The following is a 23817-nucleotide window of genomic DNA, read 5'->3' on the forward strand; positions in this document are numbered from 1 at the left end:
CTGGACCCCCACCAATCCACTGCCGGCACCCCTGCCCCGGGCCCCACCCCTGCCCACCGCCCACGGCTCAGCTCCCACCTCCCGCAGCTCAGCTCCCACGTCCCTCGGCCTTGCCCCAACGGCCCTCCCCAGCAGTGGTCCCCCGCCCCCGCGCGCCAGCTCACCCACTACTTCAGTCCTCTGGGCCCGAGAGGCCAGGAACTGCGGCAGCCGCTGCTGGTCTTCGCTCTTGGAGCGGGAGAGGCTGTCCAGCCGCAGGGAGAACTTGATGGGCAGCGTGGAGCAGTTCTGCAGCTGTGAGGACAGGCGACCCTCAGCAGGCTACCATCCCGCCACCCATGTGCAGGCTGCTGCAAAGGGGGTCTCAGCTCGCTCTCCCCCCGGGGGAGTCACGCCTCGCTGGGTGTCCAGTTGCTCTCCTGTTCACTCATTTTCACCTTGCGCTCACTGCACTTTATTGAGCTGTTGGTTCATCTCGTCCCTCCTCACGTTACCCCCCTTTCCAGGCTGGTATACCTAGCTGAATCCACTGTGCCTCAAGGTGGGGCAGCTCCCCGGTGCCCTCTGTCCTCCAGAGCTCCCTCTGTTGTCAGGCTCAGGCTAGCCTTCAGCTGAACCAGCATCTTTGCCCCAGGCTCTCCCCTGCCCTCACCCCCTTCTCCTGAGAGTGCCCCCTCCTCAGTGAGACACTTCAGGGAATCCCTGTTCTGGGTTCAGTGCCAGGTCCCGACCTAAGCCAGTGGACGAAGCAGGTGTCCTGTTGGTTGCTTGATCCCAAGGCTGGTGAGTCCCTTAGACATTGGAGAAGCATGGGGAGCTAGGCCTGCCCTCCGCAGGCAGTGAGAGGCCACAGGGCAGTGTGACCTTGCTGGACCCATCTGTGACCACGCCCCCACCCCCCACAGCAGTGCCTGAGCTGAGCTCCTCCTCATCCCAGATGGGATGGCTCCTGCAAAGGCCCTGAGCAGGAAGACAGGGAGCACTGAGCCAGAGCAGGCGAGGAGTGGAGGGAGGGGTGCTGGACAGGGCAGTGGAGATGGCAGCTGCTGGAGGGTGGGGTGGTTCAGGTGGGGGTGGCCTGCACCTCCCCTGGCTCCTCTACCAAGGCCTGGATCCTTACCCAGGTGGAGCCCCCTCCCAGGAGACCAGGGCAGGCACCAGGCCCCCCGTGATGTGCTTCACCTTGAAGCTTGAGGACACAGACTCTCTGGCAATCACATAACCCATGTCGAGAGTGTTCCCTTCAATGGAGCACGTGATCATGGATGCCACGCCGGTGCCCAGGAGGGTCAGGGAGAGTGTGCCTCTCTTGGTGATGATGTCCAGTGTCTCTTGGGCCTATGGACAGAGACCACGTCCATTAGCATGGGGCAGACGTCTGCCAGGGGCATGTGCTGGGGCTCTGCTGGGAGCAAGTGGGTCGGGGCAGGCTGGAGCCGACACTGCTCTGAGCTCCGTGGCCTCCTCCTGCCCGCCCACCAGAGGTGACGGCCTAGGGGGACTGGCCGCCCCCGGGGGCCCGAGCACACGGGCTGCAGCATGGCATAAAGTGGGCCTGGGACTCACCAGGATGCTCTCATGGGGAGAGAAGGACAGTGTCAGGACGTGGGTCTCGCCAGCAAGCAGCTTGCTGATGGCGTTCAGCAGGACGAAGGGGCCATTGGGGTTTAGCATGGAGAACTCCACCTGAGGGCCCAGTGTCAAGGAAAGGTGGCCAGGGCAGGACTGCAGCCCCCCACCAGCTCCTGTCCCGTCCATGTAGGCTGCCTGGGCTGGGTGCGGACAGGGATACAGCCAGATCCTCTGCGGAGATGTTCTGGATGGAGACTTTTTTTATGCCGTGGTGTCCTGAAATGGGAAGGTGGAATCAGGTTATAGCCCTAGGCCCAGGAGTGGGGTGTGGGAACCCAGGCGGTCACTGTGGGGGGGCTGGACCTCTGGGGTGGGGGTGTGCGTGGGGGGCTGGGCCCAGTCAAGGCTCACCTACAGCGATGTCACCGAAGTTGGAGATGGTTTTGCCTCTGTTGGAGGTCACCACGATAGATGGTGCCACTGCCGGACACCACAGCTCCAGGTACAGGGTATTGTGAGGACTGGGAGGGGGGAGCGTGTGCTGATGGCGCTATGCCCCACCTCCCCGCCCTTGTCCTGCCCACTCCAGCCACTGTGCCCTTCCCTCCGGGGCCCCAGATCTGGGATGGTAGCACAGGAGGGACGGTGACTTTCTGGAAGACACCCCCTCCCTCCTGCCAGAGCACCGCACCTGAAGCTCAGGGGTTCTGTCCCCTTCCTGTCTTTGGTGTCACCACTGGCAACGACACAGGGAACCACAAACTTGTCAAACTTCCCCTGGAAAGATCTGGCCAGGGTGGCCTGGGCAGCCTGGTACTCGTCGGAACTGGAATGACGCAGCAGCGTGCACTCACACTCCTGTGCCCATGCTGCGCGCGCCCCAGCAGATGGGAGGCCTGGCCATGCTCTCCTGGGGCAGTGGGGAGGGGGGCCCAAGGCCACACCTGCTCCCCAGGGCCCTGGACCAGAGTGGGAAGGGGCCCCAGGCTGTGGCTGTCCTACCCTTTCCTGGTTCCTGTGGGGCCTCCTCCTACCCCGGGGTCCTGGTCAGGCACCTAACAAGAGGGCTGTGTTCCTGGGGCCTCAGGCAAGGGTCTAGGACCGGCAAGTGACACAAGCCCCTCAGAGCTCTCCTGGCCTCCTTTTGTACCTGGGGAGGCTGGGGTTGCTGAGCTGGGAATACGAGAGTCAGGGGCAGCAGGGTCTCCCCAGTCCATGGTGTGAGGCTGTGCATAGGGACATGAGGCCCATGGGAATGGGGTGGGCAGATGCCCAGGAAGTCAGAGCTGAAGAGCCCTCAAGGCAGCTCCTGGATTCAACTGTGCCTGAAGCCAGCACAGCCCTGGACTTCCAGTCACATAGCTCAAAACAGCTCTGTCCCAGGCAGCCTGTGGGGGAAAGTCTCCGTGGGGGTCAGGACAGGGTCTCGTCACATGGGTGCAGAGGGAGGTGGCAGGGCGGTCTTCTCTTGGGCCTACCTGAACTTGAAGTCCTGCTCACACAGCTCTGCAATTGGGGTGGTCGAGGTCCGGTGCAGTCGGTCTTGGTTCTGCAGCCGCGGTGTGGAGGACTGTCTCCTTAGGTCCTTCCTCTGGGTGGCTGTGTCCTTGCGGAGCTGGGGTGCAGAGAGGCCAGCTCTGCTCAGCCCCGTGGGCACCGTGGCCGTCCCTCGCCGCCTGCTGTCCGCCAGCACAGGCCTGGGCAGGCTGCCCTGTGCAGGGGCCCCAGACGCGTGGGCTTGGAGCGGACGGGGACCCAAGCAGCGAGCGGCTTCCTCCGGAAGACTGACCGAAGGTGCAACAGGCAGCTAAGTGCCCAGAGACCCCCATGGGCCTGTGCACCGACCCCAGCGTTTGCCTTCACCAGTGGGGAAACAGGCAACAGAGGGGGGGATTCGCCCGGGACCAGGGTCCCCCTTCCTGATGCCCCCCCCACGCCTCACTGCAGGAGGACAAGGGCTTCCCTGTGTGGGCCAGACGCTGGACAAGTGTGCTTCGCGTCCCTCTGTGTCCCCAGGGCAGCAGTGGGCGGCTGTCACTCTAGGCCGTGGGGCTGCACAGCTCCGTGTGGGTCCGTGGGACTCCCTCTCCCTGCAGGAGCCCACGGGCGGCCGCCTCTGCGGCTGGCAGGGGCAGCGGGCCTGACGCTTGCTGGGCTTTATCCCTGGGCTGACGCTTCCCTTCTTTCTTTTTAAGAAATGTTTTTATTTTATTTATTTACTTATTTATTAAGATTTTATTTATTTGAGATAGAGCACACGAGAGAGAACGGGGGGTGGTTCAGAGGGAGAAGGAGAAGCAGACTCCACGCTAAGCAAGGAGCCCGATGCGGGACTTGATCCCAGGACCCTGGGATCAGGGCCTGAGCCGAAGGCAGACGCTCAACCATCTGAGCCACCCAGGCGCCCCTCCCTTCTTTCAAGTTTACATTTATGAGGCCTTTTTCACGGGCTTTACAGTTGTAAGAAGCCACACTTGCGGAGGGTCATGGGCCCCTTTGCCATTTTATCTGCTCTCCTTCCGCTAAAGCTCCACCTGCTTCTCAGGGGAACGCCCCCCGGGGACCTAGGCTGCCTGGTGATGCTGCCTGGAGGAGGAGACGCTCTGAAAGCTGACACACATCATGCTCCACAAAGTCCACCCAGCACTTCTGATGGCACTCGGCCTGGCCCCCTGGAGCCTGGGGCGGGGTGGGATGCAGGAAGCCACAGCGCTTGCTCTGTGCCCCCACGCCCCTCCTCTTGGGAGTCCCCATGCACCAATTTTACCTCCACTGGTTTGGTCAGGGCCTGGGAGGCTTCCTGGTGGATCAGCTTGCTGGGCAGCACGGGCCGGAACACCACCTGGATCAGGCACCTCTGCAAGGAGAGCAGCCCAGAGGGCAGAGCTGGCCCCTGCTGGTGCCTTGTCCTCCTCAGCACCCACTGAGGTCCCCCCGTCCACCCTCCCCTGCATGTCCCCAGGTCATGCTCTCTGACACTCCTGGCAGGACACCTCTGTCACTTCGTGAAGGCCCTTTCCAGGGAGATGCTCCCTGACCACTGCCCCTGCAGGCTAAGTAGGTTACCGTGCACAATTATCAAGTCCACTCTTACCATGTAGGGCAGGGGGCCTGTGACGGAGATCCTGATGAACCAGGACCCCACCCACAGCTCACATTAGGCATGCCATGCGTGGGAAAGGAAACTTTGCATTCGGCTGTCAAGATTTGGGGGTGAATTCTTCACCCCAACTTGTCCTGTGACTGGCACAGCCTGCAGGGAGGTTCTGGGCCCCACCGAGGGCTCACTCCCAAGTGTCCCCAGTGCTCAGGACAGCAGAGGTGCCCATATGATGGGGGGGCAGAGCAGATGGCATGGGGGGGAATAGAGGGAGGGAGCAGAGAGAGGGAGAGAACGCAGAAGCCAACCACAATACCCCCTTTGGGGACTGGTACTTACACAGTATTTGCTAAGTTGAATAAAATGCATTTTAAATGATCACACAAATTGAAATGCTGCCAGGGCCCAGGTGTGCCCAGCCCCTCACGTGCTCCTCCTCACTTTGTCCTGGCAGGAGCCGCCCGAGCTTTTGAAGGGAAAGATCTAAGCTCCAGGAGGCTGGGACGGCCCTGGCCCAGGCTGAGAGGAAGCCCTGTCCCCAGGCCCGGTTCTTTCTGCTCAATCAGGCAGAGCAGGGGTGGGGAGCCCTTGCTTAGCTGAGTGGACACGCACCCTGCACTTCTGGTGACCAGACCCTCTGTGCCCATCTGCTGTGAGATCCAGGGCTCTGCACGTCCTCCCCTAGTCCACACTGCCAGAGCTCCCGGGCAGATGTTTGTGGGGTCAGCCACCTGTGGGTGCCCCTGCCTCTGGGGCTTGGGCTGGGCCGGGCCTCTTCCCCCCGCCCAAGCTCACGGGCCATGGAGGCCTCCTTGGCCCTGCTTGGGTCTGACGAGGGGCGGAGCTCACCCCGCCTCTGCTGTCTAGGCTGCATCGCTGTGGCGAAGGGTGGACAGAGCCAGGCACCCCCAGGGGAGCTCCGCCCCCCAGCCTACCTGCGGGGCCCACACTTGCCTTTCCTGGCAGCACGGTCCCCACCGAGGGCGAGATGGTAATGGGTGAGTCCGGGGGCGGCAGGAACTCAAACGATGTGGGCCCCACGGGAGAGGCGTCCTCTGAGCCGATGCGGGGCACGGAGTGGGTCAGTGAGTTCATGCTCACGTGAGAGTTGATGACGTACAGGGTGGCCACGGACATGTCATACAGGGAGGTGGCTGCAAACTTGACCTGGTAGTGGGACAGCTCCAGGGGCGGGTGGACGCCCACAGCCCGGCACGCCAGCTGGAAGCACCTGGAAGGGCCGGTGTGGGTGGTTCAGCACGGGCATAGCCCATGGGGTCCCTCTGTGCTGTGGAAGGTGGCCCCTGAGGGAGACGGTGGCCTGTATGGGCACAGTGCCTGGGACCACGATGGCAGTTGTCACAGATTTTGCTCACTACCTCATTAGTGAATTTTACTGTCTTTTGAAGATACTGCAGACTGCTGCGTGCATTTAAAGTGGATAGCTAAAAATTTCATCCTAAGTTGCTGAGGAGGTGATTTCTGGCTTATTTTGTTAAATATTCATCGACTTTTAAAAATAAAACCGATAAATTGCTCTTTAAATATGAGCACAGGAATCTATAAACCCTAGTGAGTTAATTTCTGCCATTATCCTTTAAAGAAAACGAAGAGATGTGGGAGGGCGGGCTTCCCCTCCTGCTGCGTCCATCCCTGTCCTGGTGGAGGGTTCCCGGCGCTGCTGAGCCTCAGAGCCTCCTCCGCCGGTGCATCTTGGCCCCTGGCCAGGTGGTGCCGGTGCCTGTGACCCCTGCTGAGGCCCTACCGCTCTTCAGAGCTGGGACAAAGTAGTCAAGGTGCTCCGGCTGGCAGCTCCCAGCAGCTCACAGGAAAGGAAGCTCTGCCCATGGGTTTGGTGGCCACGGAGGTGTGGGCGTGGCTTTACGTCAGTGAGGCCACAGGCAAGCATGGCACCACGGGCTACGACGTTTGAAGATTAATCTTTAACTTTGGTTTATGTTTAGTGTGTTATTTGAGTGTTTTTGGACCATGTGTGATCAGCCTGGTATTTGAATTAAGATAATGTATCAAAAAAAAAAAAAAAAAGAACAGATATTTGGTATTTTAACCACTGGAACATTTCCATTCCACATCTTCTTCGGACCCAGATTTCTACTGCTCTCTCTGTGCCGAATTTCATCCTAATTACATACATTTTAACGCTTTGGTGTTGATTGGCTACGGTAACCCAGCTGTGATGTTGCTCATACATTGAAGTACTGAAATATATATTTTTATGTCTTGTGACCACAGGCTCTAAATGTGGAACAAAAATCCTTCTGTGTGGCGATATCATTGAGGTTATTGTTAGTATGCGATTAATTGAAAAACCATAAATGTATGAAATGGGATAATCATGACGTACAGAAAATGAGATTTCACTGGACGTGTTTTGGGATGGTGGATGGAGCTGCTGTTCCCCAGCTGGTTCCAGCATCAGGAGGGGCGAGACCGGGGGTGGGGGCGCTGCCTGGCTTCCCTGCAGGGCTCTGGGGATGGGCGTGGAGGGAGCTTTGCTCCCCAGCATCACTCAACCCTATGAGCCTCTCATTCCGCAACCACATCACAGCACCACATGTCTTCCCGGTGTTACTTTGGATAGTTCCCCTCTGGCAACTCACTTAGGCCCTCCTTCATTTTGTTGCAAAGAAAGAACCAGAAACCCCCTACCTGTCAGGGGCAGCATCACCAAGGCTCAACTGAGACTTGCCAGATGCTGTTGTTCTGATGACTGGGAGGCAGTTGGCTTTACCCAAGAGCCTGATGGGGAATGTGGCCGGGGTGGGGGGTAGTCAGGGCTCTTGATTTTCCTTGTGGGTTCTTACTCTGCACTTCACTCCCTAAGCTATTACCACCCGTGGAGTTATTCCTGCTCACCCACAAGCCTGTCAGATCCCAGGCAACCAATGGTCCTGCCCATGGCTACATGCCTTGGGCCAGAAGAGGGACCCAGGTCTGCCCAGGTCCCCAGACAGGGCCAAACAGCAACACAGGCCGGAATGCAGGTAGGAACAGGAGAAGAAAGGAAGGGAAACAGGAGGGCAGGAGGTGGTCAGTAGGGCTCAGTGCCCAGCTGGACACCTGCACAGGATGCTCCGGAACATTCCTCACTAGGGCTGATAATCTTAGGCAGCAACAAGAACAGGCCCTTATCCCGGACCACCCCCTCTGCACCCTGTTTGATTTCTCTCTTTCTACCATCTCCTCCATCCCATCTGTCAGGGTGGAAATGGGAAGCTCAGGGAAGTCCAGGGACTATCCCCATCACACAGTGCATTAGAGCAAGTGGGGCTCATGTCCAGGTCCTCTTGGGTGTAGAGGGACACTCTGCATACCACACGCACACTCACACACAGACACATGCTCACACATGCATGTTCACATGTGCACAGACATGCACACCAACATGTCCACACGTGCACATTCACATGCACACACATCCACCCATGCATGCTCACATACATTCATGCTCACCACACGCATGCTCACATGCATGTTTACACACACACGTCCACACATGCACACCCACAGTGCATGCTCACACACATTCATGTGCACCCCTCATGGTCACATGCACACATGTCCACACGTGCATGCTCACATGCACACACCACACATGTCCATCCGTGCATGCTCACACACATTCATGCACATCCCTCACGCTCACATGCACACACACATCTACACACACATCCACAGGTACACGCTCACATGCATGCACACACTTATACAGCTCCTGTGCTCATGCTATCATACACATGTACACACACACATACACACACACACACACACACAGGGGCGAGCTGGCCCAGCAAGCAAGGTCCCGGATCCCAGGAGCCTGTACCTGGGTCTGAGGTCCTGGCAAGTCAGTCGTGTCTCAGCCCAGCCCCATGTTCTACCCAGCCGCCAGTGCTTGAGGATGGGGGAGGGGCTGCCACCCCTGAGCCAGCTGCCCCCGGCCCTCCACGCGCTCCTTGTCTGCCAGGCTTACCGGTTGATCTCGGACTTGCAGACGAGCTCGAAGTTGTACTCCTTAGCCTTGGTGGGTTGGAAGATCACGTCAAGATGCAGCATTTCTAGCGGCAGGATTGTCCCAAACCCGTCATTGGGCTGAATGTCCACAAACTGGCAAATGGAAAACCACTGATGCCAAAGTGAAAACACAGTGGCGTTCGTGTATGAGCGAGTGTATGTATTTGGATGTGCGTGTGTTTGTATGTATGTGAGTGTCAGCATTTTTGTGAGAATGTCTGTCTGTGATCACATGTGCATACGTGAGTTGTCTATGTGTTGATGTGTTTGTATGTATACAATGTGTCTCTGTGTCTGCATGCATGTGAGCACATGCATGTATGTGCACAGTATGTCAGTGTGTTTACACACGTGTCTGCATATATATAGTGGATGGCAGGGTTGGCAGCAGAGCGGCCCAGAGAGAGTTGAGGGCAGCCTGGTCTGAGCCTCATCTTGGCTGCCCTGCAGGGCCAGGTAGGCAAGAGTTCTGGAAGGAGGGGAGGGAGAGGAGTCTGGAGTCCTGCCGGGGTGTGGGCCAAAGAGGGAGAGAAAGGCTGCGACAGAGAGCAGCAAGGCAAGGTGGGGACATGGGCAGTGGGGGTGAGGAGGGGGACAGGGAGGGAGAGAGCCCAGGCGGAGGGGCCTGGAGGTGGGTGTGGGGTCCGGAGAGGGGTGAGGCCACCTGGTGCTGGGCATCTGGACCCTGGGGCAGCACCACCTTGGCCCATCCCCAGAGCTTCCCGACTCTGCCCCCACGCCCGTGCCCCTCCCTGACTGAGCAAGGTACCTTGGGGAGCCCGACGAACCCAAACCCCTGGGGCAGGAGGGAGTGGTTGTAGAGGCTGACTTGTGTCCTGATGGCCTCGTAGATGGTGCAGTAGCCGAAGTCCACGGCTGAGGGGCTGAGCTCCAGGTCCGAGGTGGTGACCACAGCATGCACGGTAAACCCCACCGGCTTGATCTGAATCGTACGGGGTGAGTGCACCCTGGTTACTTGCAATGTCTCCACACATAAGAAAGGCAGAAGCATTGCTTCGACCTGGTGGCCAGACACAAGACTCTCTTTGAAAAAGCCGCTTCCCTGTAGTTCCTGACTTGGGAGGACAGGAAAGCAGGTGCCAGAGAAGAGGGGAGGAGCCTCGGGTGGATGTGGTGGTGGGGGGTGCGTGAGTGCACATGCGCGTGCACACACATGCACACACTGTGAGTGTGCACGTGGGCACGTATGGGTTCCGGTGCTGGGGGGGACACCCTGCCGGCCCTGCACAGCCCTCAGAGGTCTCTCCCCGATCCACAGACACCCTGTCTCATCGCACTGTGCAGGGACTGCTGGGGTGGGAGACAGATCTGCTGGTCAGGCCATGGGAACCCGCCAGGGCCCTGCCTCCCCACAAGTGCCCGGCGTTCCCGGGGAGTGTCCCACGCAGACCTGGTCAGCCACCCGGATTGTCATTGGGGCCTCTAGGACTCTGCTTTCCTTGTCGAAATACTTCCCTGCATCTTCTGGGAGGGAGTGTCTGAAAGAGAGGATGCACTTAGCTTGGAAGAGGACCCTAAAACTGACCTGCAAGTGGGGCTACACAGCGTGCTCCCCAGGGCGCTCACCGTGGCAGGAACTTGAGCTGCACGGCGTAGGAGGACTGGGCCTGGATGTAGCCTGTCTCCGGCAGGAGCTCCATGTGCTCCCTCAGCTCCTTGCATACTTCGAACTTCAGACGCAGGGCCACTTTCGACCTGCAGGACCCCCAGGGATACCAGACAGCGACACTGTGCACCTGTGCCCACAGGACTGACACACTTCGCACAACCCAGGCCCCATGGGTGCTCCGCGTAGCGTGTGTTCAGGGAGCGTTCGCAGCCTGGCTTGCTAAGGGGTGGCTTTCCTGAAGAGGAGTTCCTACAAACAGAAACCCTGCCATGGAAATACGGCCCCAGTCAATTCTCAGAAACCTGAGTGTTTTCTGGGAAGACTTTTGTGGAGTCAGGCACCGCCCAGTGGGAGGACCTAGAGGGGTGTGGGCACAGGGGGGCTCTGCCCTACTCCTGTCCAGGCCAAGGTCTGCCCCAACAGGCCTGGGGCCGCTTCGCTTCGTTTTGTCCCCTCCTCCAACTCTGGGGCAGCCGGAGGAGGCAGCGTAGGCCCCCCCACCAACCACGTGGGGCGCCTGCTTCTAGTTAGTGCCTCAGGCTCCCAGGCCCCCATCTGGGCTCACCTGGAACCTTTCCTTTTTCTACCACGAAGTTCCCCCACTCCCCTGCCTGCCTTTGAGTCTCCACCAAACCAAGTGTCCTGGCCGACTGTCACAAACACACGCCCTGAGTTTACCCCACAGGCCGAGTGCTGCCCCCCGCCCCCCCCCCAGAAAGTGGCTGCCCCAGGCATCCTGGGATAAACTGGCAGAGGCCGGTAGCCCTAGTTTCCCAAACAAATCCACGGGAGCCCCTCCTGAGTCCCCTGACGTTTATGGTCCTGGAGCCGAGACAGGCAAGTCCCCCACAGATGCAGGGTCACAGGGGAAGTCTGCGGGACTTCCACACCTACCAGCTGGTTCTGACCTGGAGGAGGGCCCGTGAAACCCGGGGGCCTGGCATCAACAGGTGCTGGGACCAGGCCTGTTTGGGGAACGAGAGCCCCCTGCATGCTAACCGCGGCATTTGCCTATTTTTCTCCAGCTAAGTTGTAGTTCAGTAAAAAGCTTTTAGAAATTACTGCTCTGGTATCTGGGAGCCTTTGCAAAACCCTGTAGAGAGAAACTCGCTTCTTTCCTCTGGGCTCCATCCACTTTTCCTCTCATAGCTGTGCTCGGGTTTTCCTGTCTGTGTCCACGAGGTGCCAAGGACCTGGGCGCGGAGGGGGTAGTGTCCCCTTGTTGCTGGAGCTGCTCACCACAGACCCAGGGGTTGGAACAACACAGACTTATCCTCCTAGAGTTCTGGAGGTCAGAACCAGACACGGGTCCCACTGGCTAAGGTCCAGCTGTGCGCGGGGCTGCTTCCTTCTGAGGCTCCAGGGAGAATCCCTTTCCTGGCCCCTCCCCAGGTCTAGAGGCACTGCATCCCTGGCCGTGGCCCTGCCTCTGCCTTCCCATGTGATTCCCTCTGTGCCCGACTCTGGCCCTGCCACGCCTCCCATGACGATGACCATGAGGTTGACCCCCACGGGAGGTCCTCGGCTGACTTGCACACGTGGGTCCCCTGGGCCCGGGCTCCGCTGCCTGCTGGGCTCACCGTGTGTGCACAAGGACGGAGTCCTGGTACAGCCGGTCGTACATACACATCTTCAGATCTACGTTGGGCTTTGGCACCCAGACTGGCACATCGATAGCAACACCCACGACTCTGAAATACAACTGAGTTTGAAGGTGCAAAGTGAGTGACACACACTTCTGTCGGCAAAGCAGGGGATGCCAGTCAGTGCTAACACGGCCCAGCCATGGGGGTCTTGTAACTCTTAACAAGTATCCGAAGGTTAATCATTAAACCAGCCATGTTTTGGAGTTCTGTGGCAGTTTTCATGTCATATAATTTAAACAACCCTTTTTATTATCAAAATGTTTAAATATAAAAAGATAGATTAGTATAATGGATTGTCATGTACCCATCCCATAGCTTCACGATGATCAACATTTTTAGCTGTTTAAAAAAACCCTTTCATTACAGAATAATGCATCTCACAGAGAGACGTACCCTTTATAAAAACTCTCCCAGCTAATACAGATGGGGGCTCAGAGGTCTCCAAGGGACCAGGGACAGAGGGAACCACTTTTTCCCCTCTGCAGCTGCTGGCTCCTCCCAGCCAAACCCTGAGTCCTAGCCCTCAGGAGGTTTGGGGGTCTGTGGGGGTCCTGCAGGGACAGCCTGTGCCCGCCCGGCAGCCCTCTCGGGCTGGGCAGGGGCCTGGCACGGGAGGCAGTGTCCTGGGGTGAAGATGCTGAACCGAGGACTCCACACACCTTTGTCCAGGACCCCCAGCCTGGGAAGGGGGCCACCGGCCCACAGGACGGGACTCATGACACTTAGAACACCCCAGCCGGCAGACCCTAGGCCCCAGGGTCTCTGGGGCAGAGACAAGAAGATTGCAGGATAAAGACAGAACATGTCAGTGGTCTGAGTGCTGGGGAAGGCGCGGAGGGCATGAATAATGTGAACCACCCAGCCCAGGGATTTGCTTACAGCCTTATACACACGTGCACACGTCACGTCGATAAACTCAGTTTTGCCTTTGGTCACAACAAATACGTCAACAAATGAAAAAAACAGAGTTTGCAGATCATGTTCTCTGAGCAAAATTTGATAAACCTATAAGTAAATAAATTGATAACAAAAAGTAAAGAGTAAAAATGGCTACAACTTGGAAATGAGGAGAGGCATTTCTAGTGATCGAGAGCAGGGGCTGCGTGTGTGTGTGCACGGACGTGTGCGCACGGACGTGTGTGTTGGCTATGGAGGCTACCATCTGTGTGCCAACTGGCTGCCAGGCGTGGGCAGCGCGGGCAGCTTCCTCACAGGGTTGTGGTGGGGCGAGCGCAGAGCGGTGGGTACCCCAGGGCCCAGGGCCCAGCCCATGCCATGGGGCGGTACTCACTGTCGGGCACTGCTGATTCTTGAACACAACCTTGAACTTGGTTTGGACCTCTCCTGGGATGATCGGCGTGAAGATGACCGGCACTTTGATGGAGCTGAAGGGGCCAATCTCACCCTCTGTCACCTGCGTGGGAAGAGAAATGCCACATGTCAGTCAGGCTTCACGTTTCTATCAAGGCACTTCCCCCGTCCTCACCGCGGGCCACGTCACCACCACCCCTCGGAGGACTTACTGCCCAGCATCACAGCAGAACCCCAGCTGTGTGTGTACTTGCTCTCTTGATGACCCGGGGCCCCTGCACATGCACGCGCACACACACACATCCCCCATGCTCCAGGGGGGGAGGCCCCATCCGTGTCTCCTCGGAGTGGACCCAGGGCCACTCTGCTGTTCCAGTCCTGCTGGCTTGGGATGGGGGTGGCCGCAGGCTGTCTGGCAGTGCAAGCTGCCCAGAGGCTGTGAGTCCAGACAAGCCTCGTCTGGCCCAAGTGGAAGGGCCACCCTGGGGGGGGGGCAGCAGGTCAGGAGGGCACAGCAGGAGGAAGGTGGCCGGTGAGGCAGCGGGCCTTGCTAACCTCTCCCAGCGAGATCTCTGTCTGTTCCTCGTTGGGAGGTATGGTCACGACAGTGGTCACGGTCACTCCCTCTGATTCTGGAAGAGAAGGAGGTCCAGATGAGAGGGCTGGCTGGGGTCCCAGGGGGATCTGGCCCCTCCTGCGCCAGGACCACCAGCTCCCAGCCAGCTCCCTCCCTCTGGCCCTGCTCTGCAAAGAGGAACGATCCAGTGGCACAGGAGGGGAAGAGTGGGGAGGGGCTTCTCAGGTGGACATGGACAGTGGCACCACGGCCTCAGGAGCTAGAGACTGGGGGCGGGAGAGGGGATCAGAGTTGCCGAGGCCCCAGCTAGGGGAGGTGAGGTCAGTGAGGGGAGCTGGCTGTGTGTGGCCAGGGGGTGCAGTGGCCTGAGGGCCAGAGCCAGAGAAGATGGAATGACCCAGCCCTTTGGGGGCCAGGGGACTGGAGAGTGGGCTCAGAGGGGTTTTCTATTCAGAGGAGGAAGCCAGCAGAGAGGAGGGCTGATGCAGAAGGAGGGGAGAGGTGCCAGGGGATGGCCTGGGGGTGGGAGGCGTTCCTTGTGGCCAGTGGAGCAGAGCGACCAAGGACTGAAAGTTTACAGCAATATCGCCTTCCAAATGTCAGGTCCCCGTTACTTAGTGTGGCCTGTGTGTGTGCCACTGGCGTGTTCCCTGCTTGGTGGGCTGTGCATGCTGACCCACCCCGTGGCTACCTGTCGGGAAGGCCCCTGAAAGCAGATGCTGATTCCTCTTGTCTGAGAAGGTCTTTCCGTGGGCTTTGCTCGTGAAGACACAGTTTGACCAGAGAGGTGAAGGTCAGTGCCCTTCCGAGTCCCATGCCTGGGCTGCCTGGCCCGGCCAGCACGGAGATGCCAGGTGCCCTCCGGTGGCCTGCCCCAGGCCCGCCCCTGACACCAAGTGTGCCCGGCATGGCTGAACGATTCCCCTACAGGGTAGTGTGCACCGTTTCTGGGGCCTGGGGTTGGTCTGGGCCCCTCCAACTTGGCAGACCTGTCACCCCCCTCAGCAGCCACAACTGTCACCTGGGTGGGGGAGGGGCCAGTCGGCTGCCACCACCTTGACGTTTAAGTCCTGTCTGCTTCAGGAGTAAGCACTATGACAGCCCGGGCCTGAGCCAGGGCAGACCCTGGGGTCACTGTTTCATTCTGCGTGGTTGGTGGCTGGGGTCTCCTGGTGTCCCAGTGTGGAACTGTGCTGATCTGTTCGCTAAGAACATGGCGAACTTTCATCAGTTCTAGAATCGGGCTCGTTAATGATTGCGAAAGCTTCCTTTAATCACGTGTCCAGTGTTGTTCCCGGCGATCAGTCACGGGATATTTACTCACTTCCGGGATACGAGTTTAGATGTGTTTCAACATTTTAGAAAGTTCTCAGCAAGTATGTCATTAAATACGACCGTTTTCTGACTCGAGGAGACAGATGAGACTTCCTCCCTCTGTCCTCCATGGCTTGTACCATGCTTTCATGTCTCCACGAAATTAGTCTGTCTGCAATTAGAAAGTTCCCTGGGTCTCTCCTTAGCAATGTCGCTCTACAGTTTACCCCATCGATTGGGGTTCCCCTTTCAACGATCACATTCTTACTTCTAGAAATTTTATTGGGTTCATTTTCCAACGTGCTTCATCTCCTTCTTTGTGATGGTTTTCCATGTATTTAGTGAGCACGCTTACTTAATGTTCAATGTCTGACAATATCAGTATCCGAAACCTGCAAGATCACAACTCTCTGCTGTTCACATGAGTTGAATGATTTTTCACCTCTTTTTATGAAGGAATCATTTACATGCAGTAAAATCCACCCATTTCAGTGTAACCTTCTGCAAGTTTTGACAAATGCATACAGTGTGCACCCACCACCACAGTCGAGACACGGAACAGGTCCATCACCCCCACGCCCCTGTGCGCCCCTTTGTCGCCAACCCCTCCCCCATCCCTGGGAGCCACTCATTTGTATAGTCTCGCCTTTCCCAGAATGCCATGCAAATGGACTCACGATTTGCGGTTTTTGAGCCTGATCTTTCGCTGACCATGGATGCTTCTGAGATTTGCGCATGTGGTGTGCATCACTAGCTCAGTCCCTGGCGGCAGGGGTGCGCCAGAGTGCTCACCTGTCAGCAGACATTGGGGGGGCTGGTTTGTGGCAGTTACAAATAAACCCTCTGGAAACGTTCACATACAGTTTTCCCTTCGAATACACGTTTTCCTTTCTCTTGGTCAATACCTGGCGGTGGGGCATCTGGGTTGTATGATGTTTGCTCAACTTGGTAAGAAAGTGTTAAACTCTTCCGAGTGGCCGCACACCAGCAGCTCGGATGGGGTCACAGCTGCTCCTCCTCACCAGCACTTGGTGTTGCCAGCTTTTTGCCTTGTTTTTGGTTTGGATCTAGCCGTCCTAACAGGTGTGTAGTGGAATTCCACTGTGGTTTTAATTTGTGGTTCTTTCACGGCTAATGATGCTGTGCTGAAATGGTGTCCACAAATCTTCTTTGGTAAGATGTCTAAGTTTTTTGCTCATTTTTTAAAAAAGCTTTTATTTTTATTTATTTATTTGAGAGAGAGAGCAGGGGAGGGGCAAAGGGAGAGGGAGAAAGAGAGAATCCCAAGCAAACTCCCAGCTGAGCACAGAGCCCAATGTGGGGCTCGATCCCATGACCCTGAGATCATGACCTGAGCCAAAACCAAGAGTACGCCTAACTGGCTGAGCCACCCATGCACCCTTTCTGCCCATTTTTAAACTGGGTTATTTGTTTTCTAATTGAGTTTTGAAAGTTCTTTACATATTTTGGGCATGTTCTTTATCAGACATGTAATTTGCTAATATTTTCTACCAATCTGTGGCTTACCTTTTCATTCTCTTAGCATTATCTTTAGAAGAGCAGATGTTTTTAGTTTTGATGAAGTCCAGGTTATAACTTTCATTTTTATTTTATTATTTATTTAATTTTTTTCATCATAAGAAGTGGATTCCTTCAGCCCCACCCCCTACTTCCCCCATCCCCTCACCTCCCCCTCTCTGGTGACCGTCAGTGTGTTCTCTGTAATTAAGAGTCTGTTTCTTGGTTTGCCTCTCTATTTTTCCCTTTGCTCATTTTTTTCTTAAATTTCACATGAGTGAGATTGTATGGTATTTGTCTTTCTTTGACTTATTTTGCTTAGCATAATACTCTCTAGATCCATCCATGTTGTTGCTGATGGCAAGATTTCATTCTATTTTATAACTGAGTGATATTCCATTATATATATATACACCCCATTTCTTTATCTATCTATTGGTGGGCACTTTGGCTGCTTCCATAGTTCGGCTATTGGAGACGAGGCTGCTATAAACATAGGGCTGCATGTATCCTTTTGAATGACTATTTTTGTATTCTTTGATAAATACCTAGTACTAAAATTGCTGAATCGTAGGGTAGCTCTATTTTCAACTGTTTGAGGAACCTCCATACTGTTTTCCAGAGTGGTTGCACCAGCTTGCATTCCCACCAACAGTGTAGGAGGGTTCCCCTTTCCCTGCATCCTCGCCAACATCTGTCATTTCTTGACTTGTTAATTTTAGCCATTCTGACTGGTGTGAAGTGGGATCTCATTGTGGTTTTGATTTGTATTTCCCTGATGATGAGTGATGTTGAGCATCTTTTCATGTGTCTGTTGGCCATTTGTATGTCTTTTTTGGAGAAATTTCTATTTGTGTCTTCTGCCCATTTTTTGAATTAGATTATTTGTCTTTTGGGTGTTGAGTGGTATCAGTTTCTTAATATATTTTAGATACTAACCCTTTATCAGATATGTCATTTGCAAATATCTTCTCCCATTTGGTAGACTATCTTTTAGTTTTACAGTTGTTTCTTTTGCTGTGCAGAAACTTTTTATTTTTGTGTAGTCCCAAAAGTTTATTTTTACTTTTGTTTCCCTTGCCTCAGGAGACAATATGTAGAAAAATGTTGCTACGGTGGATGTCAAAGAGGTTACTGCCTGTGCTCTCTTCTAGGATTTTGATGGTTCCACGTCTCACATTTAGGTCCTTAATCCATTTTGCGTTTATTTTTATGGTGTAAGAAAGTGGTCCAGTTTCCTTCTTCTGCATGTGGCTGTCCCATTTTCCCAGCACCATTTGTTGAAGAGACTGTCTTTTCCCCATTGGGTATTCTTTCTGCCTTTGTTGAAGATTGACCATATAATTGTGGGTTCATTTTTGGACTTTCTATCCTGTTCTACTGATCTATGTGTCTATTTTTGTGCCAATACCATACTGTTTTGATCACTATACCTTTGTAATATAACTTGAAATCTGGAAGTACGATACCTTCAGTTTTGTTTTTCTTTTTCAAGATTGCTTTGGCTATTCAGGGTCTTTTGTGGTTCCACACAAATTTTAGGATTATTTGTTCTAGCTCTGTGAAAAATGCTGACAGTATTTTGATAGGGATTACATTAAATATGTAGATTGTGGGATACCTGGGTGGCTCAGCCGGTTAAGGGGCTGCCTTCAGCCCAGGTCATGATCCCAGGGTCCTGGGATTGAGCCCCACATCGGGCTCCCTGCTCAGTGGGAAGTCTGCTTCCTCCTCTCCCTCTGCTTCTCCCCCTGCTTGTGCTCTCTCGTTCGTGTGTGCTCTCTCTCAAATAAATAATAAATAAATAAATAAATAAATAATAAATAAAATCTTTTAAAAAAAAGTACAAAAAAATCTGTAGATTGCTTTGGGTAGTGTAGACATTTTAACAATATTTGTTCTTCCAATCCATGAACATGGAATGTCTTTCCATTTCTTTTTGTCATCTTGAATTTCTTTCATCAGTGTTTTATAGTTTTCAGAGTACAGGTCTTTCCACCTCTTAGGTTAAATTTATTCCTAGACATTTTATTGGTTTTGGTGCAATTATATGTGGGATTGTTTTCTTAATTTCTCTTTCTACTACTTCATTATTAGTGTATAGGAATGCACCAGATTTCTGTACAATGAGTTTGTAACCTGCAAACTTACTGAATCCCTTTGGCAGTTCTAGTAGTTTTTTGGTGGAGTCTTTAGGGTTTTCTATATATAGTAGTATCATGCCATCTGCAAATAGGAAAGTTTTACTTTTTTGTTACCAGTTTGGATGCTTTTTCTTTTTTTCTTGTTTGATTGCTGTGGCTAGGACTTCCAGTGCTAAGTTGAAGAAAAGTGGTGAGAGTGGACATCCTTGTCCTGTTCCTTATCTTAGGGAAAAAGCTCTCAGTTTTCTACCATTGAATATGATGTTGGCTGTGGATTTTTCAAATAAAGCCTTTATCATGTTGAGGTATATTCCCTCTAACCCTCCTTTGCAGAGGGTTTTTATCATGAATGGATGTTCTACTTTGTCAAATGCTTTTTCTGCATCTATTGAAATGAACATATGGTTATTAGCCTTTCTCTTATTGATGTGACATATTATATTGATTGTTTTGTGAATACCGAACCACGCTTGCATCCCTGGAATAAATCCTACTTGATCATGGTGAATGATTCTTTTAATGCATTGTTGGATTCGGTTTGCTAATATTTTGTTGAGGATTTTTGCATCTATGTTCATCAGGGATATTGGCCTGTTGTAGTTCTTTTTCTTTCTGGTGTCTTTATCTGGTTTTAGTATCAGGGTAATCCTGGCCTCATAGAATGGATTAGGGAGTTTTCCTTCCTTTTCTATTTTTTGGAATAGTTTAAGAAGAATAGGTATTAACTCTTCTTTTTTTTTTTAAGATTTTGTTTATTTATTTGACAGAGAGAGACACAGCGAGAGAGGGAACACAAGCAGGGGGAGTGGGAGAGGGAGAAGCAGGCTTCCCACTGAGCAGGGAGCCCGATGTGGGGCTCGATCCCAGGACCCTGGGATCATGACCTGAGCCGAAGGCAGACACTTAATGATGGAGCCACCCAGGTGCCCTGATATTAACTCTTCTTTTAATGTTTGGTAGAAATCCACCTGTGAAGGGGCACTTGGGTGGCTCAGTCGGTTAAATGTCTGCCTTCAGCTCGGGCCATGATCTCAGGGTCCTAGGATCAAGCCCCTTGTTGGGCTCTCTGCTCAGTGGGGAGCCTGCTTCTCCTTCTCCCTCTACTCCTTCCCTCCTGCTTGTGCTCATTCTCTCAAATAAGTAAAAAAATATGAAAAAAATAAAGGAATCACCTGTGAAGCCATCTGGTCCTGGACTTTTGTTTGTTGGGAGATTTTTGACCACAGATTCAATTTCATTGCTGGTAATTTGTTCAAATTTTCTATTTTTTCCTGCTTTAGTTTTGGAAGGTATGTGTTTCTAGGAATTTATCCATTTCCCCAGGTTGTCCAATCTATTGGCATATAGGTTTTCTTTTTCTTTTCTTTTTAAATTTTATTTATTAATTTATTTGAGAGAGAGAGAGAACACAGTAAAGAAGAGGGGCAGAGGGAGAGGGAGAAGCAGACTCCCCACCAAGCGGGGAGACTGATGTGGGGCTTGATCCCAGGACCCTGAGACCATGACCTGAGCTGAAGGCAGATGCTTAACTGACTGAGCCCCCCAGATGCCCCAGCATTTGGTTTTCATAATATTCTGTGAAATTGTTTGAATTTCTGTGGTGTTGGCTGTTATTTCTCCTATTTCATTAGTGATTTTATTTATTTCTCTCTCTGGTCTCTTGTCTGGCTAGAGTTTTTCTCAGTTTTGTTGATCTTTTCAAAGAGCAAACTCCTGGTTTCATTGATCTGTTCTACTGTTGTTTTTTTTTTTTTAAGTTTCTATATCATTTATTTCTGTTTTAATCTTTATTATTTTCTTCCTTTTCCTGGGTTTGGGCTTCATTTGTTCTTCTTTTTCTAGCTCCTTTAGGTGTAAGTTTAGGTTGTTTGGGACTTTTCTTGCTTATGGAGGTAGGCCTATAGTGCTCTAAACTTCCTTCTTAGAAATTCTCTTGCTGCATCCCAAAACAGGTGATAATTTTTTTAAAAAATGGATCACACTTTTAATGTCATATCTAAAAAATCTTTGCCCAACATGATTACACAGATTTTCTCCTATGTTTTGTTTTAGAAGTTTTATGTTTTACATTTAGGTCTATGATTTATTTTGAGTAGTTTTTGTTTGCAGCGTGAGGAATGGATGGAGGTTCATTCTTTGGGGGCATATGTTTATCTAATTAAGGTCCCATTTGTTGAAAAGACTGTGTTTTTTTTTCTCCAAGGAGTTAGCTTTGCATCTCTAGTGAAGATGGATTGGCCATATTTGTGCAGGCCTATTTTTGGACTCTGTTCTGTCCCATTGCGTCTGTGTCTCCTTATGCCACCACCACACTCTTGTCACTGTGGCTTTAGAGCAAGTCCTGAAATCAGGTAGTCCGAGTCTTCCAACTTTGTTCTTCTTTTTCACAATTGTTTTGGATATTTTAGGTCCTTTGGGTATCCATATGAATTTTAGAATCAGCTGTCGATTTCCGCAGATGTGGCTGGTGGCAGCTGTGTGGGGTAGCTCGGTCCCAGGCTGCTGGCCGGAGTCTGAATTGGCACCAATGTGCTGAAAAAGAACTTAACATGAGCGAACGAGAGAGGCAGCAAGAATGCAGCGGGTGGGCCCTGCAGACAGACACTCAGGCCGGAAGGGTTGTGCGGGGGGCATGCTGGCACACACCCCGGAACCCCTACTTGTGACTGGGGGGCAGCAGGTCTGTGACTCCAGGTGTGTGCATGAAAGCGGACGCCACACAGCGGCGGAAACAGGAAGAACAGCTCACACAGCGGCGCAAGCAACAGGACTCCTAGGAGAAATCTGCTCCTTCTGGATGTGTGTGGAAGGGATTCTGTCTAGGGAGGCAGGGAGGTGATGGGAACGGTGCCAACAGGCGAGGCTGGGCCACGGGGAATGCTCTTCCTTCTCCCGCCGGGGGCTTGGGGATGCTGGCGGGGAGCCGCCTGTTTCTTGCCTCTTCTGTAAACTGTCCTCACATGTTACATGCTGCTCTGTACTGGGGGTGGCCCTAGACGGCCCAGTGCCCCATGACCCTCTCAGCGGAGCTTCTGGGTCTCCCTCCCTCCTCTCCCCCTCCCTCCATCCAGCTGCTGCACCCCTGGGGCAGGGCTCCTCAACTGTCCCAACAAGGACCCCCAAGCCTCCGGCGGCCAGCCTGGTGGTCCAGAGCTGGGAGTCCCTTTAAATATTCTGCTAGCTTAACTGTGACTGCAAATTTCAGTTCACTCCACAGCCAGTATTTATTTGAATGTATATATTTCCTTATTTACTGTCACTTAACATCAAAGTCCTAGAAAAACCCGGTGTAGTCCAGCCCTCTGGCACCACACGGCTGGTCAGAGCCTCCCGGGAGGCAGCAGGTGTCTGCCCCCCAGTGCCCAGCTCACCTGTGGGGCGCCCCTCTTCCTGTTCCTTGCTGTCCCGCTTCCCAGACTCCTTCTGGCTTGGCATGTCTGTGGGAGAGGACTCGTTGCCCTTGATCTGTTGCTCAGAAATGCTGGTGATGATTCTATCGTACAGGCTTTTATCTTCATCTGTGAACACACTGCTCTAAAAGGGAACATGATACTCTTCCCGGCAGCTTCCCATTTGCCTTTCCCACTCAGCTACCCAGACCCCTGTTGCCAGGAGGGCCACGTGGAGAACCTGGCCATGGCCCTCCTGCCTGGCTCCCTCTCTGCCCTGAGCCAAGCATGCAGATCACAGCAGCGGCTGGCCCAGGGGCTCAGGGCCCCACCGCCTGTCTCTAGCTCAGGCTGGCTCCTTGCTTCTCCACGGCACTGATGCTGGGTCTTGGGCCCGGCTGTGTGCTGGGCTCCAGCATGCAGCCCATTCTGCGGTCTCCCTCCATGCTGACGCGCTGTCCTCCTTTCCTGGGACACCTGGCTCCTCTCCCCATGTGGGGTCGGTGCCCCAGGTTCCGGCTCCCCACTCTCCTGAGTGCAGCTCAGCTCAGATGCCTGCAGGCCCGAGAGCTGACCCAGCCTGTGCCCCGCTCCTCACCCACCATTCTCCTGGCCCTGCTCTGGGTTCACTCCCCAGCCCCCACCCCATTGGTCCCATCCCTCCCTGGGGGAGACACTTCCAGGGCCTTTGCTGAGACCCCTTCACGACTGGACTGAAACCGTAAAGTAGCTCAGAGCTTCTTGCAGGAAGTCCCTCTCATGCCCATCTCTATCCCCGACAGACCTCCCAGGCCCGCGGGCGGGACGGAAGTTGTCTGCACAGATGGGCTCCGACCTGTGTCACTCTGAGTTGTTCCCCTTGACTTAGCAGTACGTCCTCACAGCCTTCCCATGAAAAGACCTCTGGAAAAGGCGCAGGAATGCACAGGGTTTGCCTGTGGCTTTCGGGCCGTGTCCTCTCGGCTGGCCTGCCCCAAGCGGGGGCTTCACAGGTGCATCAGGAGAAAGATGGGTCCCCCGCAGCTCTCAGGCCTGGAGCTCTTGGCCACCGCCCTGTCAGTTGCTACCCACTTGAAAGGGGTCGGGGTCCTGTTGGCACTGCTCCTGCCCGGTGGCCCCAGGTGGCCCCTTATGGAGCCTAATCTCTCCCACTTTGCCTGACGATGACACCCAGCCCTGTGTTGACAGACTCTTTCCTGTCACTGCTGGTTTTATACTCATAGAACTATCTTGGGTCAGAGTGGGGCATCACACCCCACCCCTGGCTGAGAAGCCACGGCTAACGATTGGGAGCAGGCAACACACTCACTATTTTCATGACCGACTGGGAGATGTCCATCTCATAGGACTCTGAGGCTGGAAGAAACTTGAACTTGGTGCCCAAGCCCCCGATGTTGGTCAGCGTGATGGTCCGGGACGTGGTCTCCCCCACCACATAGCTGCCAAAGTCGATGAGCTCCTTGTCAAGGGACAGCTGTCGGAAGACCCAGGGATGAGCCAGGGTGACTGCTAGGCAAGCTCTCCTCTCCCACCCGCTGCCCTGCAGCCCTGAGGGGACCCAGGAGCTCTGGTCCCTTCCTCTTG

General features: G+C 54.0%; 1 protein-coding gene across 7 annotated transcripts in view; it reads right to left on the reverse strand.

Annotated features, from left to right (window-relative positions):
* CFAP74 (cilia and flagella associated protein 74) overlaps nt 1–23817 on the reverse strand; it is a 72167-nt gene that overhangs the window by 3513 nt on the left and 44837 nt on the right. For 6 of the 7 annotated variants that reach the window (XM_027582317.2, XM_027582336.2, XM_027582362.2 and 3 more), the window contains 18 exons: nt 23543–23707; nt 22216–22378; nt 13847–13923; nt 13272–13394; nt 11915–12036; nt 10292–10420; nt 10116–10203; nt 9474–9647; nt 8664–8797; nt 5627–5903; nt 4340–4429; nt 3051–3187; nt 2264–2398; nt 1984–2093; nt 1793–1848; nt 1567–1686; nt 1183–1338; nt 165–294 (listed from right to left, as the gene is read on the reverse strand). In XM_027582317.2, coding sequence (XP_027438118.2) covers nt 165–294; nt 1183–1338; nt 1567–1686; nt 1793–1848; nt 1984–2093; nt 2264–2398; nt 3051–3187; nt 4340–4429; nt 5627–5903; nt 8664–8797; nt 9474–9647; nt 10116–10203; nt 10292–10420; nt 11915–12036; nt 13272–13394; nt 13847–13923; nt 22216–22378; nt 23543–23707 — 2386 coding nt within the window. The remainder of the gene's footprint in view (nt 1–164; nt 295–1182; nt 1339–1566; nt 1687–1792; nt 1849–1983; nt 2094–2263; nt 2399–3050; nt 3188–4339; nt 4430–5626; nt 5904–8663; nt 8798–9473; nt 9648–10115; nt 10204–10291; nt 10421–11914; nt 12037–13271; nt 13395–13846; nt 13924–22215; nt 22379–23542; nt 23708–23817) is intronic. The other variant, XM_027582371.2, reaches the window with a different exon arrangement.

The sequence above is a fragment of the Zalophus californianus genome, chromosome 4 (assembly GCF_009762305.2).
Source record: "Zalophus californianus isolate mZalCal1 chromosome 4, mZalCal1.pri.v2, whole genome shotgun sequence".
Classification (NCBI taxonomy): Eukaryota; Metazoa; Chordata; class Mammalia; order Carnivora; family Otariidae; genus Zalophus; species Zalophus californianus.